General features: G+C 35.8%; 1 protein-coding gene across 2 annotated transcripts in view; it reads left to right on the forward strand.

The window, feature by feature from the left end:
• The window catches only part of LOC144970891 (glutamate receptor-like), a 77,788-nt gene that overhangs the window by 55,648 nt on the left and 4,991 nt on the right, over positions 1–17,149 (forward strand). The window contains exons 6-17 of one of the 2 annotated variants that reach the window (XM_078911027.1): positions 34–195; positions 840–1,034; positions 2,875–2,982; positions 4,404–4,514; positions 5,425–5,535; positions 6,611–6,712; positions 7,510–7,739; positions 8,568–8,687; positions 9,157–9,355; positions 11,760–12,007; positions 12,731–12,977; positions 16,031–16,144. In XM_078911027.1, coding sequence (XP_078767153.1) covers positions 34–195; positions 840–1,034; positions 2,875–2,982; positions 4,404–4,514; positions 5,425–5,535; positions 6,611–6,712; positions 7,510–7,739; positions 8,568–8,687; positions 9,157–9,355; positions 11,760–12,007; positions 12,731–12,977; positions 16,031–16,144 — 1,947 coding nt within the window. Of the gene's footprint in view, positions 1–33; positions 196–839; positions 1,035–2,874; positions 2,983–4,403; positions 4,515–5,424; positions 5,536–6,610; positions 6,713–7,509; positions 7,740–8,567; positions 8,688–9,156; positions 9,356–11,759; positions 12,008–12,730; positions 13,592–16,030; positions 16,145–17,149 lie in introns of those variants that run through there. The other variant, XM_078911026.1, reaches the window with a different exon arrangement.

The following is a 17,149-nucleotide window of genomic DNA, read 5'->3' on the forward strand; positions in this document are numbered from 1 at the left end:
AATTTACTAATTTTAGATATGTCTTGTTTTCAGGGAATTCTCGAGATGGACCTGTCTGCATTTGTCAACGGCGGTGTTAACATCACGGGATTCCAGTTGGTTGACCCCTACCATCAGAATTCAGAGATATTTATGCTGCGGTGGCAGAATTTGGACAAGAATTTGTGGCCTGGAGCAGGAAGTTACCATGTCAATGTGAGCAATGAATTCAGAATTTTAAATCACTGTATAACCAGTTTATAAAATCATGAGTAACGGTATCTGGGTCTTTTTTTTAATTCTTGAATATGCTTTGAGAGTAATACCCAGTACTATATGGAGCAACAGATAAAATTTTGTAAATTTCACATTCTTAGATAAAGATCTTGTGATGCGAAGTTCTTTTATCTTCTTTTTAAAAACAATCCCTTTTTGGAATTGATGTGATATATTGTTCTTTGTTGAGATTTTTTTCTTTTAATATTTTTTTTTTGGTCTTGTTTTGACTTTGGTTGTTTTTAATTTTGTTGTTGCTGTTTTTGGTTTTGTTTTGATTTCTTCAATATTCTTATTCAATTACTTTTGATTTTGTTCTTTGTGTTTTTGATTGTTGTTTTGTTTTATTTGTTGTTTTTTTCTTGAACATTTTTATTTAATTACCTTTGGGGGGGGGGGGGTTATTTCTTCTTTTTTTTAAACGCTTTTTCAAGGGGAAGGTTTGTTGCTATTTGTTTTATTTCCACTTTTATTATTCTAGAAGTTGTGATTTGTCCTTGTTTTACATTGACACAAGCCATCACTTACACCAGATCACTATTAATCTTTGCTGTTTACCTCATTCAAATTGTTCATTTTGACAGTATGAAGCAGCCCTATCATCAGACGCTATCAGTGTCTTCCATAGAGCCTTTGGTTCCATACTCAAGGAAGAGCCCCATTTTCTAATGTCATTGCGCCGGAACCGTTATTCCAGTAACAAAACACCCATGAAGTGCACAGATGACTCCGATGTCACAACTAGGCATGGCAAGAAGATACTCAAAGCTATGAAAAAGGTGAAGTCTCTTTGTGGGCTTTGATGTCATCAGCTGGGTGATTAATGAAAAAAAAACTTGAGCTTTTAATGTAGAGCATTTCTACTCTCTCTGTTCAAATTGCGTTACAAGGGTCCCACGCCAATAGCAGCACTTAACATGTGAGGGGGCAAACATGACTCCCGTACAATAAGGCGCCATTACATTTTTTTTTCGGCAGTCTACAGATACATCGCTGTTACTGGCCAGGTCCTCATTTTACACTGAGTAAGGCGAGAAAATGTAAGTAAGGAGCCTTTTCTAATTGCCCAATTTTCCACCTCCTCCAGTGGGACTTAAACCTCGAGCTTACATGTCCAAAACCAAATGTACAAGAGTACACAAGAGTACAAAACCTCAAAGGGATGTGGAAAAGTGGTAAATCAGAGCGATTAAACCTGTGAGGCGGTTTCTCTAGTGAAAGGAATGGTGACAATTGCTTGCTACTCTTTTGGTAAGACGAAGGTCTGGCGCAAAATACGTTCCGCAAATATGACAGACTAAGCTACTCATTTACTGTTGGTTGGGTAGATGGTTCAGAGAAAAACTCACCCGATCAGAGAACAAACGGCAATTCCTTTGCTTTACCACCTGAATCATCAGGAATCCTCCCTTCCCCTACTCTAGTTCTTTTAAAAAAAAATTAACTGGCGTACTCTAGAAAGACACCCATTAAAAACTTAGCCAGAAAACTCTTCCTTCAAATATCGACCGATTTAAATGACCCTAATCTTGGGAATAACTCTCAAACTTGGGACTTAAGGAAGACCTCGCGAGGTCCCAGGTTACAGAGTTTTGCCGAGATGAGGGTCATTTAAATCGATCGATATTTGAAGGACGAGTTTTCTGGACGAATTTTACATGCTTGTCTTTCCAGAGAATAGCAGTTAACTGGATCAAAAATCAAAAATTGAAAAATTAATTAATTGATTTAATTAGCAGCGAAACTAAGATTGGTTAATTGGATATAATATCTCAAGTCGCATGGCGATGTTCTCAATTCTTGATCTCTCCGTTGTTTTGATCCCTGGTAGCCTTGGTTTGAAAACTTTGTTATTTCTCTCTTTGCTTTTTGGACTCTACTTCAGACACATTATATCTCATCAACAGTAAAGCGTCTTTTCCATCAACAATTTTTTCCTCAATAAGTGTTATATATTCAATCATTAGTAATCTTCTTTCTTTCACCTTTTTTACCTGGTGTCCAAGACACTCCTTCCGTATCTCAAAGTATGTCTAAGTTAAGCAATGTTGAGCTTAGACAGTGATCGGAGGGGTGAGAACTCTTGCCGCACAGTCGTGAAATTTGGAGGAGCACTTTAGGTATTTACATCACTCGACTCGGGTGTGAAAATGTACACAGCTTACAGCGACTGAATGTGGAAGAGTTCCGGCAAAAGAAATGAAATTATTTAAAAATTAACACTTAGTGTTGTGTGAAATATGAATATGATTAATCTGATGAGAAAGTAAACGGAAGACAGTCGTAAAACAGTTTTAGTCTTGTTAGTTATAAACCGCTGACATGTTTTATATAAAGGAGCAAATTTGCCATTTCACATATTATGTATACTCAGTTTATCGAATCCGCCATTTTAGGGAGACATTCCCTATGTCATTTGTTTCTTTATATGTTACTATGCATTCTTTTTCATTTTTTTAAATTTAAAGTTAAAACTGTCTGTTATTTGCCTAAGCATGATTCTAATATTTCGTTATATTGTTGTTTTTTTAAATGGCACCTAAGATACGTGAAAATTTATTTTCCTCTTGATTTTTTCTCACTTTTTCGAGCCTGTAACTTTGCAATCTTCCATCCCAGGTCAATTTTCAAGGAATAACAGGTCATGTTGCCTTTGATGAGAGTGGACATAGAAAAGATTTTACGTTGGATTTGTATACGGTGGAGATGTTTAGAGGCACAGCTAAGGTAATGTTAAAACAATTTTGCATTTGTGGCCTACCATTTCTATGTGGTATTATATCGGAGTGAACAAGACAATCAACATTTGTGATCAATCGTCTCAAAGCTGTGTTATGCCAGAGTAAAGCTTGATGCTTAAATTGAGTTTTAGGCTTAACAAAAAAATGTAAATAAACGTTAATACCTTCATTGAAGAGAATCTATATGTTTTGTTTCTTAGATTTCCTTAAACTAAAATTTCCTATATAATTCTGATCACTTCGATCAAACTCGATTTTCTTCGCCTAATTCATTGGAACACAATACCAGATTAACACGTTGCATCATATTAAATAAACCTACCCAGTCAAAATGATTGGATATACGAGCTTTTAGTATTTGCAATGCAGTAAATTACTTTTTTTTCTCTACAAAAAGCATATAAATTTTACTCTATAGTTTCTAATTTTGAGAATCCCCACTGGAGTCAAACGAAGTTGCGTTCGTCCAAAACAATATTGTACAACCGCCCATAAAGACTACATAATGTGTCACCCTATATTGTGAAATGTATATGTATACATTGTCAAAGCACAAAAAAATATATTTAAGAAATCGCTTAGAGCATATAATAAAACACCGTGGATAAGTTCTTCATAAATGATTGGACATTATATTTATCAGTTTCTTTCTTTACTTACTTTTTTTTTTCACTCACCGTACATAAATGTGTTTGTGTAATTCATTATACACGGCAAAGTAAAAAATGAGACTATTACCTAGTTATTGATTTTGAACTCATCTAAATACAAAGAGGTGCAGGATGATTATTTACATTACTTAATCACCGAACACACAATAAAACTTTCAGACTCAGGCCAGGCGCGTTTTGATGATTATCTTGGGACAATTAGAGAAAATGATTCGTCATGCACTGATGAAAGGGGTTTAGTGGGCGGAAAACTGTAGTGGTATCCCTGTTTACTGGAACAATACATAATTTAGATTGGTCCTTTGCTCTCTCTCTCTCTCTCTCTCTCTCTCTCTCTCTCTCTCTCTCTCTCTCTCTCTCTCTCTCTCTGTGTGTGTGTGTGTGTGTGTTTGAGTGTGTGTGGTTTTCTCTCTCTCTCTCTCTCTCTCTCTCTCTCTCTCTCTCTCTCTCTCTCTCTGACTGTGTTTGTGTGTGTGTGTGTGTTTGTGTATATGCGTGTGCGAGTTTGAGTGTGTGTGTGTGTGTGTGTGTCTCCTCTCTCTCTTTCTCTCTCTCTCTCTCTCTCTCTCTCTCTCTCTCTCTCTCTCTCTCTCTCTCTCTCTCTGACCGTGTGTGTGTGTGTGTGTGTGTGTGTGGGTATATATGTTTCCGTTAACCATTTGTTACTTTTAGTGAGCGGACGAAAACATTTTTAAAAGGTATTCCTTTTTCTCGTAAATCATTTTCTTTCAAACAGGTTGGATATTGGAGTCAAAAGGAGAAGCGGATACATATTCAACAGCCAAAACTTTTCCGGCATCAGAATAACTCGGCCCAAAATCGCACCCGAATAATTACAACTATTTTGGTAAGTAAGATTTCGTCATATGATATCTCCAAGATTTCACTGCACATTTATAAGTATTTGAAGGCGCCAATCGTGTATTTTTGCTGAAATATAGATTAAATGCTTTTTGTTTTAAGTTCTTTCATTCTTACTAAATCTTTATCGAGCCATGAGACGCATTAAGCATCTACCAAGGTCTTCCATTCCTGTTTATCGCCTGCATGGACACCGATGTTATTCTATGTTAGGCCAGCCTCTTTAAGCTCTTTATCCATGGATTTTCTCCAGATTTCAGTTTTTTACACTTTGGATGTAGTTGATTCTCTCTTTAAATAGAGCGTGAATAACAGGACAATTCCTTGAAACTGTGATACATTGACGTAACTGAAGTCAACGACACTATTAACATACACGCTTAAAGGGAATTTAGGGAAATAAAGAGCGCATGTCTGTATCCCATATTTTCCGCAATTAGTATTTCAATAAACAAAGACCTACTGAAATAAATAACTACAGCTATAGAGAAATATTTTTTTCTGCCAGGTTTGTTCATTAAATGCATGCTAAATTGTAATTTCGTATACTTTTGCCGTTATGATTTTCACCAGACGATATATTTACTACTACTTGTGGAAATGAAATGGGGAACAAAATCATGAAAAGAAAAAAAATGAATGGACAAAATCTTGACTCAATCGATTGCCACAGCGACGCTCAACTGTCAAAATCAATGGATTCCACAGGCTTACACGCCATACTTCACAATATCAAAATAAAGAAAATACAATGACTATGTCTCTCTTTATGTTCAAAACAATAAAAAGCCATTCATATTAATCTTATTCTTGTTGTCATAACTGGCTTCTTAAGCATCCTATGTGTTAAATTGGAACGTATTATAACCCATTGCCACTGTAATTTCGATCTCCAGAAAGAGCCATACGTGATGATTAAGAAAAAGCCAGAGAACGGGTTACCATTTGTTGGAGTGGAAAACTTGGAGGGGTTTTGTATAGATCTAGCAAGACTTGTACAGGAAAAGGTTTGTTAAATACCCACATCTCCCTCCTCATATTTCTTTCCTTTAAGCTAAAACTAAAGCCCGGGCATTTATATAGTGCAACATCCACTAGAAGAGCTCAAAGCGCTGTTCAAGTTGTCCCAAGCCAACAGCAACACTTAACAAGTAGGACAAGACGTGACCACTGTTATTCGGCGATGTTACATTTTTTTTCTGACAGAGACAACACTGTTAACGGTCAGGTACTAATTTTACACTGCACACGGTGAGAGAATATGAGTAAAAAAGTATTTCCCAGGACTCAACTATGCGCAGCTCAGAGCGGAACTCGAGCCTCAGCCCTTCCGGATCGAAAGCGAGTGTCATACAACTAAACTAAATAACCTTTAAAACCCATTGTTAATATCTCTCTCTCTCTCTCTCTCTCTCTCTCTCTCTCTCTCTCTCTCTCTCTGTCTCTCTGCGTGTGTGTGTGTGTGTGTGTGTGTATATCTCTCTCTCTCTCTAAATATATATATATATATATATATATATATACATATATATATATATATATATATATATATATATATATATATATATATATATATATATACATATAGTATATGGTACGAAAAGTGCTCGGCGTGTAGTAGGCTAATTAGGCCTGAAACATTAATGTAGACTGTCTCAAACATTGTGGTAAATATTAAAATAATATATATATATATATATATATATATATATATATATATATATATATATATATATATATATATATATATATACAGTTTATTCCTACTAACACTCACTCATACAACATACGGCCACTGCCTAATGTCAGGTACATTTCTACACCTGAACAGTGTAGGATATATGTTACGTATCTAACTATCCCAATAATATAACAGCAGCCAACGTTTTCTAATCCGTGTCGCCCATCCAGTCACTGACGAAGCTTAACATTGCTTGACATTACAAGACGTGCTACTGAGCCGCCGATGACTAAACTGTAATTTGTTATTATGTTAATTTAAACCATTGAATTGAAAAAAGTGTAGTATAGTATTCAGAAAACATATTTTATATGTCTTTACTGATGTTCCTCTCTGTGCAGGTGGGCTTTGATTTTATCATCAAGTTTGTCGGAGACGACAGCTATGGCGAATTGCTTCCCAATGGAACTTGGGACGGAATGGTGGGGGAACTCATTAGACACGTGAGTAGAAAAGAAATACTGAATCCAAGCCTGCCTTCAAAACTTTTTGATTTTTTGTTATTTGTTCAATATTTGACGGCTCAGAATTTAATTGTACGTTTTCCAGTTGTAGCATCTTTTTACTACAATAATGCGGGGGTGGAGGGGGGGGGGGGGGGCAAAGTAAAAAGTGAAATCAGTGCTTGAACGAGTACAGTTGATGTGTTGAGCGCCGACCCATGAATAGATTATTTTATTTACACTCGTTTACTCTAGAAATGTTCCTTAAAAATACATTCAGAAATACATAATTATGTTTCAGCGCGGAAGGACATTAATTTAAAAAATATCAGTTTATCTGTTTCAGTCGTGACCACGTTCCTGCTTCGAATGTCCTTTTCATCTACATTCAGAGTTAAATGCTCCAAAGTTGTGCCCGTCAAAGGACTTAGACATAATGTGTTAATAGTTTTACTGCGATTTTTTGTAAAATTAATTTCAGAGCCCTGTGATGGGTGGCTTGCAAAAAAAAAAAACATATTAAAAACATATTAAATCACATGGTCGTTTATCATAATACAACGGACAGAGCATATATCAAATATAAGATAATAAAAAGGTCCATAATTTGATGCCTTGCATGTTAATAGGTATTGGTGTATGTGAGAGATCAGTACAAAGTTTTTAGTCAAAGGAATGTTTATGTAGCAAGTGGTGCTCGACAGTGTTACGGTCCACACCAGAGTAACAGAATTTACATCGAACAGCGGGACCGTCAGAACCTTTACTTTAACGCATATTCTACGTTTCTGTTCCAGGAGGCTGATATGGCAATAGCTTCTTTCACTATCACAGCCGACAGGTCAAGGGTTATTGATTTCACCAAACCTTTCATGACTCTGGGTATCTCCATCATGATACAGCGTCCAAACCCAACTGAAAAACCCTTCTTCTCGTTCATGGATCCGTTGTCATACGAGATTTGGATGTGTATCGTCTTTGCCTACATTGGAGTCAGCGTCGTGCTTTTCTTGGTTAGCAGATTTAGGTAATGACAAAATGATGGGTCTGTGAATTGTGTGAAAGCCTTTGTGTTTATTTTCATCCTTGACTTCAAGGAAATTACCATTCTTAAATGCACAAAATAGAAATGTTGCTTCTTGGTAGCTCGACGAAATAGATAACAGTGGTCAGATTTGTTTTAAAGTTTCCATTCAATTTGACCACGATCACATATCAACACAGTTTTTGTGCATATTAATGCACATCACTTTGACCTCAGTGTATGTTTCCTTGTTAATTAACTAATCTAATCTAACTGGTGTAAGACTGTTAAAAGACTTGACCATAGCAATCTGACCACCATTCTCTGGTAATCCTGCAGATATTACAGATCCAATTCTTCAAAAAGTTCCATGTATATATGTATAATTATTTTTTTTAATTAAATAACGACACGCGCAAGCCTGTGTGTGTGTGTGTGTGTGTGTGTGTGTGTGTGTGTGTGTGTGTGCGTGTGTTTGGCTAAGAATCTCTTGTATAGCGCTTTGAGCTCGTTTAGTGGATATTGCTCTATATAAATGCTCTATTGCGGGGGGGGGGGGGGGGTCGTTTTTCCACATGAATTGATCCAGCTTCCCACTGCTGGGTTGCCAAAAATAATATCAACGAGTACTATACCCAGGATCGAAACCGGTCACAATTTGGTTATGACGGGAATGTTCTGCAAATGAAGTTGTCGGTTCCCCGTTTAAAATCACGCCATTGGCAAAGACAGTCCCTTTGGTGTATTTCGTAATATCACTTCCATGTCTTCTCCACTCTTTCTTATTTCTAATCCCACCAATATGTTTGTGCGGTACTTGTTTCATTCTAGTCCCAAGGAGTGGCATGTGACAGAGACTGAGCACGACATTGCCAACGATTTCTCAATCTCTAATTCGTTGTGGTTCTCGCTTGGCGCTCTCATGCAACAAGGATGTGATATCTCGCCAAGGTGAGAGCTCTTGTTTTGAATTTTTAATGATCCCAAGAGTGGATGTGGTAGCTGTGTTACGAGAAACAGTGGTAGTAGTAGTAGTAGTAGTAGTAGTAGTAGTAGTAGTAGTAGTTGTTGTTGTAGTAATAGTAGAAGTAGTAGTAGTAGTAGTAGTAGTAATAGTAGTAGTAGTAGTAGTAGTAGTAGTAGTAGTAGTAGTAGTAGTAGTAGTAGTAGTAGTGCCAGTTGTAGTAGTAGTAGTAGTAGTAGTAGTAGTAGTAGTAGTAGTAGTAGTAGTAGTAGTAGTAGTAGTAGTAGTAGTAGTAGTAGTAGTAGTAGTAATAGTAGTAGTAGTAGTAGTAGTAGTAGTAGTAGTAGTAGTTGTTGTTGTTGTTGTGCTGTTGTTGTTGCTAGCGTTGCTGTTGAAATGTTTATTCAACGGGTTCCTGTTGAAATTATTTCCATACTTTTTTTCAAAATGTACCAGGTCAGTTTCGGGTCGTATTGTTGGTTCGGTGTGGTGGTTCTTTACCCTCATCATCATTTCATCGTATACCGCCAACCTGGCGGCTTTTTTAACAGTCGAGAGAATGTTAACACCAATCAATTCTGCAGAGGACTTGGCAAAACAGACAGAAATCCAATATGGCACCATCATGTCAGGAGCTACCAAATCGTTTTTTAAGGTCAGTTGTGTGTGTGTGTGTGTGTGTGTGTGTGTATGTGTGTGTGTATGTGCGTGTGTGTATGTGTGTGTATCTGTGTTTTGTTGTTTTGGTTTTTTGTTAGCTTTTTTTTCTTTTTGTTTGAGTTTTTTTGGGGTTTTTTTTCTTTTTTTTTGTTAGTTGTTTTTGTTTTGTATTTTTTTTTGTTAGTTGTTTTTGTTTTGTATTTTTTTGTTGTTGTTGTTGTTTTTGTTTGTTAATTTATTCCAATGAGACTACTTGTCTTGCTTTCTGAATAGATATAAAATACAAGATGCACCATGAGCAGTTTTAAAACTTGAACGCTGCCTTTTGGCTCAATAATGTTTCGTGCACGTAAGATCGCGACCATTATAAGTAACGGAGTCTCTTGAGTTAATGAGCGCTATATATACAATTCAGTTTTGCACGCAAAAAGCCGCTCGTCGAACATTAATTTTGTAGTAAGCGAATAAATCTATACTAGACGTCTATAGTTGTTTTGTTTTTTTTGTTTTTTTGGGGTGACTTTTGCCAAATGAAAAATCAGCCCTGTAGGGGTGTAATTTGTTACATATTTTAAAAGCATCATATATCAAGTCTTTGTGTTTGATGTTTATTTCTATTTAGCATTAAAAAAGCATTTCACGTTAGGACTAGGCCCAGTACGAAGAAGAATTTGACAGTAAACCAGATACCATACATTTTATATTATAATCCGGTGAACTATGCCACACAATAAATTTATTTTCTTTTAATGTTTATTGTATTTTTCCTTTCATTATGGAAGTGTGGCTAAGACAAAAAAAATGAGAGAACAAAATATTCTTAGCTCAGGACCTAGAATATCAGGCAATGTTTGTTGTTTTTGTTTGTTTTTAAGGGTTTTGCGGCGCTTGAAACACATTTAGGTTATATCAGCGCCAGTAAAAAGGAAGAAAAGGGGATAGTAAAAAGTTCTAGAGTTACGATTAAAACACCCAAGAAAAAGTAAGACATAGGGGAACTGGGAACAAATAGGGATCAGATGTAGATTCCAAGAGCATACCACCAATGTTATTAGTTTGAGATCACCTATAAGCCTCATCCGGACATAAACACAAAATCCAACATAGAGGAATACACTCAAATGCTTACATTATACATTCAAAATAAATATAATACATAAAAGAGAGATGATTTACAAGGAAAAAAAGTATCATCTCCCAAAACAATAACTATGCATTTGACTGTTTCCCTCCCAGCTAGGACTCCGGCCAGGGCCAGGACAAAGCCAATTAATTTCATTCCAAGACAAAGACAGAAAGCATGTTGGAAAACAGATATAGGGGGATAGAAAACGCAGTATGTAGCCCCCTGCCCACTATGGCAAAATTTATTTCACAAGTGGGGAGAAAAAAGTTGAAGGAAAACTTGCCCAAAATATTTGAGGAGCGGGGTGTCAAAATCTATTGCAGAAGGAGCCGAAGGGCGATAAAGAAATTCAGCAAATATATTTCCATTATTGAAATATTTATCAATAGCATTATATTATCATCGTCTCAAAACGGTTTTATGCTAGGATGAAATGGGGTGTTTGAAAATTAATTTATAATCCAAAAATATGAAAGTTAGGTTTAATTTTTCTTCGTCATAGTTAACTATAAACAATATTTCAATCAATGAACAAAACTTCAAGTTTGCATTTCTCATCATTTTACTTCTAAATTCACTTTTTGGACACCGATTCATCCCGACATAATACCGTTTTGGCACGACGGGTTACAAATTCTTCAGTCAAACTGAAAGGCATAAAATGGTTTGTTTGTTTTTGTTTTTAAGGGTTTTACGGCGCTTGCAACACATTTAGGTTATATCAGCGCCAGTAAAAAGGAAGAAAATGGGATAGTAAAAAGTTCTAGAATTACAATTAAAGCACCCAAGAAAAAGTAAGACAAAGGGGAATTGAGAACAAATAGGGATCAGATGTAGATTCCAAGAGCACACCTCCAATGTACTTAGTTTGAAATCACCTACAAGTCTCATCCAGACACAAGCACAAAATCCAACAAAGAGGAACACACTCAAATGCTTACATTATGCATTCAAAATAAAAATAATAATACATAACAGAGAGATGATTTACAAGGGAAAAAAATATCATCTCCCAAAACAATTACTGCATTTGACTGTTTCCCTCCCAGCTAGGATTCCGGCCAGTGCCAGGACAAAACCAAGTAATCTCATTCCGAGACAAAGTCAGAAAGCATGTTGGATAACAGATATAAGGGGATAGAAGACACAGTATGTACCACCCTGCCCGCTATGGGAGGTCAGGATCCCCACCCAGTAAAAATGGTTTGATTTGATATGAAAATAGAAAAGAGACATCGTGATTTATATCAATCTCCAATATTTTTGCTTACAGAACTCTCAATATCAGACATACAAAAGGATGTGGGCATTTATGTCATCTGCCCAACCCACCGTATTCGTACAAAAACACGAAGACGGTATCGAGAGGGTCAGAAACTCCAGTGGCAAGTATGCATATATAACGGAATCGACTACTATTGAATACATCAGTAACAAGAAGCCGTGTGATACTCTCAAAGTTGGAAATAATCTAAATTCAAATGGTTTTGGTATTGCCACTCCACTTGGATCGGATTTGAGGTAAGAACTAGTGGTTATAATAGCTAAATTCAAATCACTGCATTATTAGAACTATCAATTAAGGAACTATACACTTGACTGTCTCCCTCTCAACTAAGGATCCCAATCAGGACCTGGAAAAGTCCAAGCAATCTCAATCCAGAGACAGAGAGCAGGATAGAAAAGAAAAATAGATATGGTGAAAAAAAGCACAACAAGACCTCTCTGCCCACCATGGGAAGTCAGAAAACCCCACCCCATATTATGGTTTCTTTAATATGCATTTCTTAAAATGTGTAACTTTCTGATCAAGGAATTCGTTTTCATTTTTATATTGGTTATTTCTCTTCTAGCATATGATTAATCTCTGGATTCTTTGATGTAAAAGTGATGCTCAGTCAAACGAGAATATCGCTCTAAATTGTCGGGGGAAATAATTCTTTTGATCGGTTTGTATCCGTCGTGTTTAAGTAATGCATTGCGATTAAGTAAAATACTCACAACATCCGGTATTATGATTAAAAATACCAACACACAAAACTGAAAGTAACCTTTAACCTTTATAGTCTGATTGATATTATTTAGTGAAAACTAATCACTAAGAGGATGTCTAAAAATAATAACAAAGAGGTAAGTAACGTCAAATTCGTTCCTTCTATACACTGGAATTTAAAGTTAGTTATCAAATCTACTCGACAAACAAAAAGATATGTATTAATGCAGGGCAATTATTGTTTTTCACAGACACCAACTGAATTTTGCCGTCCTAAACTTGACCGAAAACGGAGTCTTAGCCAAACTGCAAACGAAATGGTTTGACGGTGGGGACTGCGCCAAGGGCAACTCAAACCTAGACGGAGGTCAAAGTGCACTTAGTCTGGACAATGTGGCGGGTATTTTCTATCTCTTGGTTGGTGGATTGATCATTGCTATATGCTCGGCGGGTATAGAGCTTTTGTATAAGGCTAGAGTGGAGTCTTCCCATTCCAAGGTAAATTATCGCCAAAAACCATTCTCAAAACGTTCCACCGTGCCTCGCCTTTTTCTTCACAACCGTTTCAGTTGTTCTCTTTGTTTTGTAATTGTCACCCAAATCATCATCATCATTATCTTAAGCATCATCATCATCCTTTTATATCCGTATTTTTATCTCTTTGGATTGATCTTTTTTCAAAAAAAAAAAAAAAAAAATTATGTATAAACCTATTGCATACACACAAATATTTGATATCCCACATAATATTATTATTTAGCCATAAATTCGGATAAAGACAATCTCGCTTAAAATCAACAAACTTTTACGGTTCTGTGACTTTGACTTGAAGCGGACTACACTGCATTACCACCGGACTGAACTGTATGGTATGGAAATATGATTCCATAAGGCCTGCCGAGGAAATAAATAAATCATTTTGAAGCGTACTGAGGATGGTAAATCTCTGAAAATGCGCAATATAAATATATGTTAATATATATATTTATTTCCTTTCATATTTTATTATCATGAAATGTCTGCTTTGTTCCTTTTTATTAACCAGTTAACTGCCGTACTCTGGAAAGACACGTATATAAACATGTGGCCAGAAAACTCATCCTTCAAATATCGATCAATTTAAATTACCATCTTATTGGTAAAAACTCTCAAACCTGGGACTTTGAAAGGTTTTCCTAGGTTTGAGAATTTTTACCCGGATGATGATCATTTAAATCGATAAATGTTTGAAGGAAGAGTAATCTGGCCAAATGTCTATATATCATATAGAGTGCGGAAGTTAACTGGTTAAAGAGTATGTAAATCGAAACATTAGAGGCCATCTGCGTGGATACAGCATATCATGTCGGGTGATTTAGATGTTAAAATTTGAATTGACGGTCACAAATACGAGACAATTTTATTTATTTTTTAATCGAGGAGAAACGATGTGCTCACAATAGCAGGTCTGATCTGTCATGGCAGTTTTTTGCATCGCTTGCGGTCGCAAATTGCAAAAAATCGCTGATTTGCAATGCGGCCGCAAAATTTGCAATTTTTTGCAAATTTTCGGGATTTTGAAAAAAAAAAAAATTAATATAGTGGGGACCAGTGAGGATAATCTTCCGCGGAATTCTGGGATTTTAGGATTTTTTCATAAATGTTCCGTTGTTTTTTTCATGTCAAACATTTTCTGCTAGTGGTAGTTCAGGTGGGAAAAACCCAATATGCCTTCTATCATTTTGCATGAATTTTGGTGACACTCCTTTATTTATGACGTTAGTCTAGACACACTGGCGCCAAATGTCAAAAGTAGCACAAGATGCAAGGTGCCATGGATGAGAAGATGATCGAAAGGGAAGGGGATGGAGCAAACGGGTATAAATATTTGTGTACTTTTTAGCTGTAGCATGATAGTACATTAGGCGATTTTATGTTTTATAAGCGTGTTTTTTTTCTTCCTTTTTAATTAAAAATTAAAATCAATTCATCAATTCATCAATTCTCTCTCTTTCTCTCTCTCTCTCTCTCTCTCTCTCTCTCTCTCTCTCTCTCTCTCTCTCTCTCTCTCTCTCTCTCTCTCTCTCTCTCTCTCTCTCAGCGGCCACCCTTCTATCTTCATATTATGTTTATAGATATCATTTGGTAATAGAGAGATAATAAGTTAGGCTGATCGATTTAAGAAATAATTGTTTATAGGCTAATTTAAATTTGCTTTGTTGATGGAATATGTTTTGCAATTGATTAAAGATTCTTATTTATAAGCTGCATCATCACAAGGTTGCAAAAATACAGACACTAGCCGGGTTTGTTACGTAAAAACAAATACCTCCTGGTCTTTTGGCCAAAAGTTTATCATAATCTCTTGATATAGTGGGCGACGTTATAGGCCTCTAAAATGTTTAATTGGAAATGACAATTCATTGAATTATATTTGCATTATATTTGCAAAAGGTCAGGATGTGTCTAATGACCAGAAGTGCTTTAGGACTAATAATATATTAAATTTTGAATAGCTATGTTATATTTGCATTAGATTTGGGCTTGACTGACGGGCCGGTAGATTTTCCTCCTTTTTGACAAATTGTCATTATCATCACTGGGGGACCTGTGCTTGTGTCAGGATGAAACATTTAGATAATCTCAAAATAAGTACACTGATAGCGTTTTCTTCCTTTTTCTTGGGTACTTTAATTGTAATTCTAGAACTTTTTACTTGAACTAGATCCCATTTTCTTCCTTTTTACTGGCGCTGATATGATGGCCTTACATTTGTTATATTGCAAGCGCCGTGAAACCCTTAAAAACAAATACCTTTCTCTTTCATGAACTAATTATGGGTTTTTAGGAAAATTAATCGCAAATTTTTGCAATTTTTTTTGCAAATTTTGCTGTTTTTAGCCTGCAAAATTTGGGATTTTGCTTGCAAAATTTGGGATTTTTTTATTTTTTTTTGCAAAAAACCTCCATGTCAATCTGATAACCGAACTCAATTATTGGCGCTAAATTTAACGTTGTTGCTATTGGTACTATTTTGCGTTGTTTTAGAATAAGTCCATTGTAAAATGAGCCCAAACCAATACTCTTCAACAGTCGTAACGTCACTTCCTTCCTAATGTCGCATTGTAACTTAATAACACTGGCTCTAAACTATCGGAACAATGGCGGACGCCCGTATGAAATATTTCTCCGGCGAGCATTAAAGCGTATCCAGAGGAATAAAAAACCATAAATTTGATCATGTTTTGACTTTTATACATTCTGATCACAAGGCATATGAAAAGTTCTAGCCAGCATGAGGAATATAAAGTAATGATTTTCTTTGTTTAGAACCAAAATGGCCGCCGTTGCCGGGCGGCGTGACATCAGACTACTGAATCCAATTTGGGTTATAAGAGAGACGTCGAGGAGAGGAGGATATATTTTTTTTTAATCTGACAAAAAAATAAAAGTTCAAGTTTATGGCCATTCTAATTTTACAATCTATTTCAATTATATTTTTTTTTCCTTCTTTTTGGTTTACACTATTTTGGACAATGAGTTGAAAATATCACATTCTATGCCTATTCTAGATGTCATTTGGATGTACCTTGAGGTCAAAGGCCAGGTTGTCATTCAGGCGGCGTGTGGACAAGGACTCGAACACATTAAGTCATATGCAAAGAAGACCTCACCATTCTGTTACAGTAAGTGCAAATATCCGGTGCGAGAACCCCTCCCCCCGCGGAAAAGTTAAGCAGTCTGCAGCCGCCAGACAATAATTTATACAAATCGGAAATTTTATCACAACCAAACCCAATCACCCAAATGTATGTATACCATTTTTCGGAAGAAAAAAATGTATTGAAAAATGTTAATTCCAAGATTGTTTTAATAACTCCGCATAAAAATATCGAAGATTTTGGACTCCAATCTCAAATTTTTATGTGATCCTTCATTTTGCTTTATGACTGATTCGTAGGACTTTTTCCCTTGATCCAATTGATTTTCTAATCTCTTGAATAGTGATGCGATTCTTTGTATTTGAATTGTCTCTTTTAACTCTGTGTGTAAAACGTTGTATCACCCCTCTAAACCATCAATGACTAAATTTCTGCTCGCTTTGTTAGAAACAATAAACGTAATCCATACTATCTCCCGATCGATGATTTGTTTTTCAACCAGACGCGGCAATTTCTTACACCAGTAAAACTGCATAGCTAAAACAAGACGTAAATTTGGAAACTTTGGATATCGTGATTTTTAAACGAGTTTGGTATAACCGGCGTAGTTTCTTAACCAATAAAGCAATTTAAAATAAAACTTGACAAGAATTAACTAAAGAATTTTTTTTTCTCGTTGTAAATTTTCGAATATTTTTGGTTTCCACTTCGTACTGAAATAACGTAATTTTTTCAGTTTGTTTTTTTCTTTCTTTCTTCTCGCACCCTATATATAGCAGAGTACGCTTATAATGAATTGCTGGAAATAACGAAAACGTAACTGAGCCCATTTTTTCCACTTTATTATTTCCCTTAATATAAAGAACCACGTATTTGTGTTATTTTTTTAGACTGGCGTTATTCTTTATATCAGTGCTCTACAATAGATTATTTCCTCGTCACAAAATTATTATTAACTTTTTCTTTCATTTTGTAATATAGATAGCCATTATAATATATCAAGAATGACAGGGGTCTAATTTGATTCAA

The sequence above is a fragment of the Berghia stephanieae genome, chromosome 4 (genome assembly GCF_034508935.2).
Source record: "Berghia stephanieae isolate SIO BIC M18660-M18661 chromosome 4, UCSD_Bste_1.3, whole genome shotgun sequence".
NCBI classification, from domain to species: domain Eukaryota; kingdom Metazoa; phylum Mollusca; class Gastropoda; order Nudibranchia; family Aeolidiidae; genus Berghia; species Berghia stephanieae.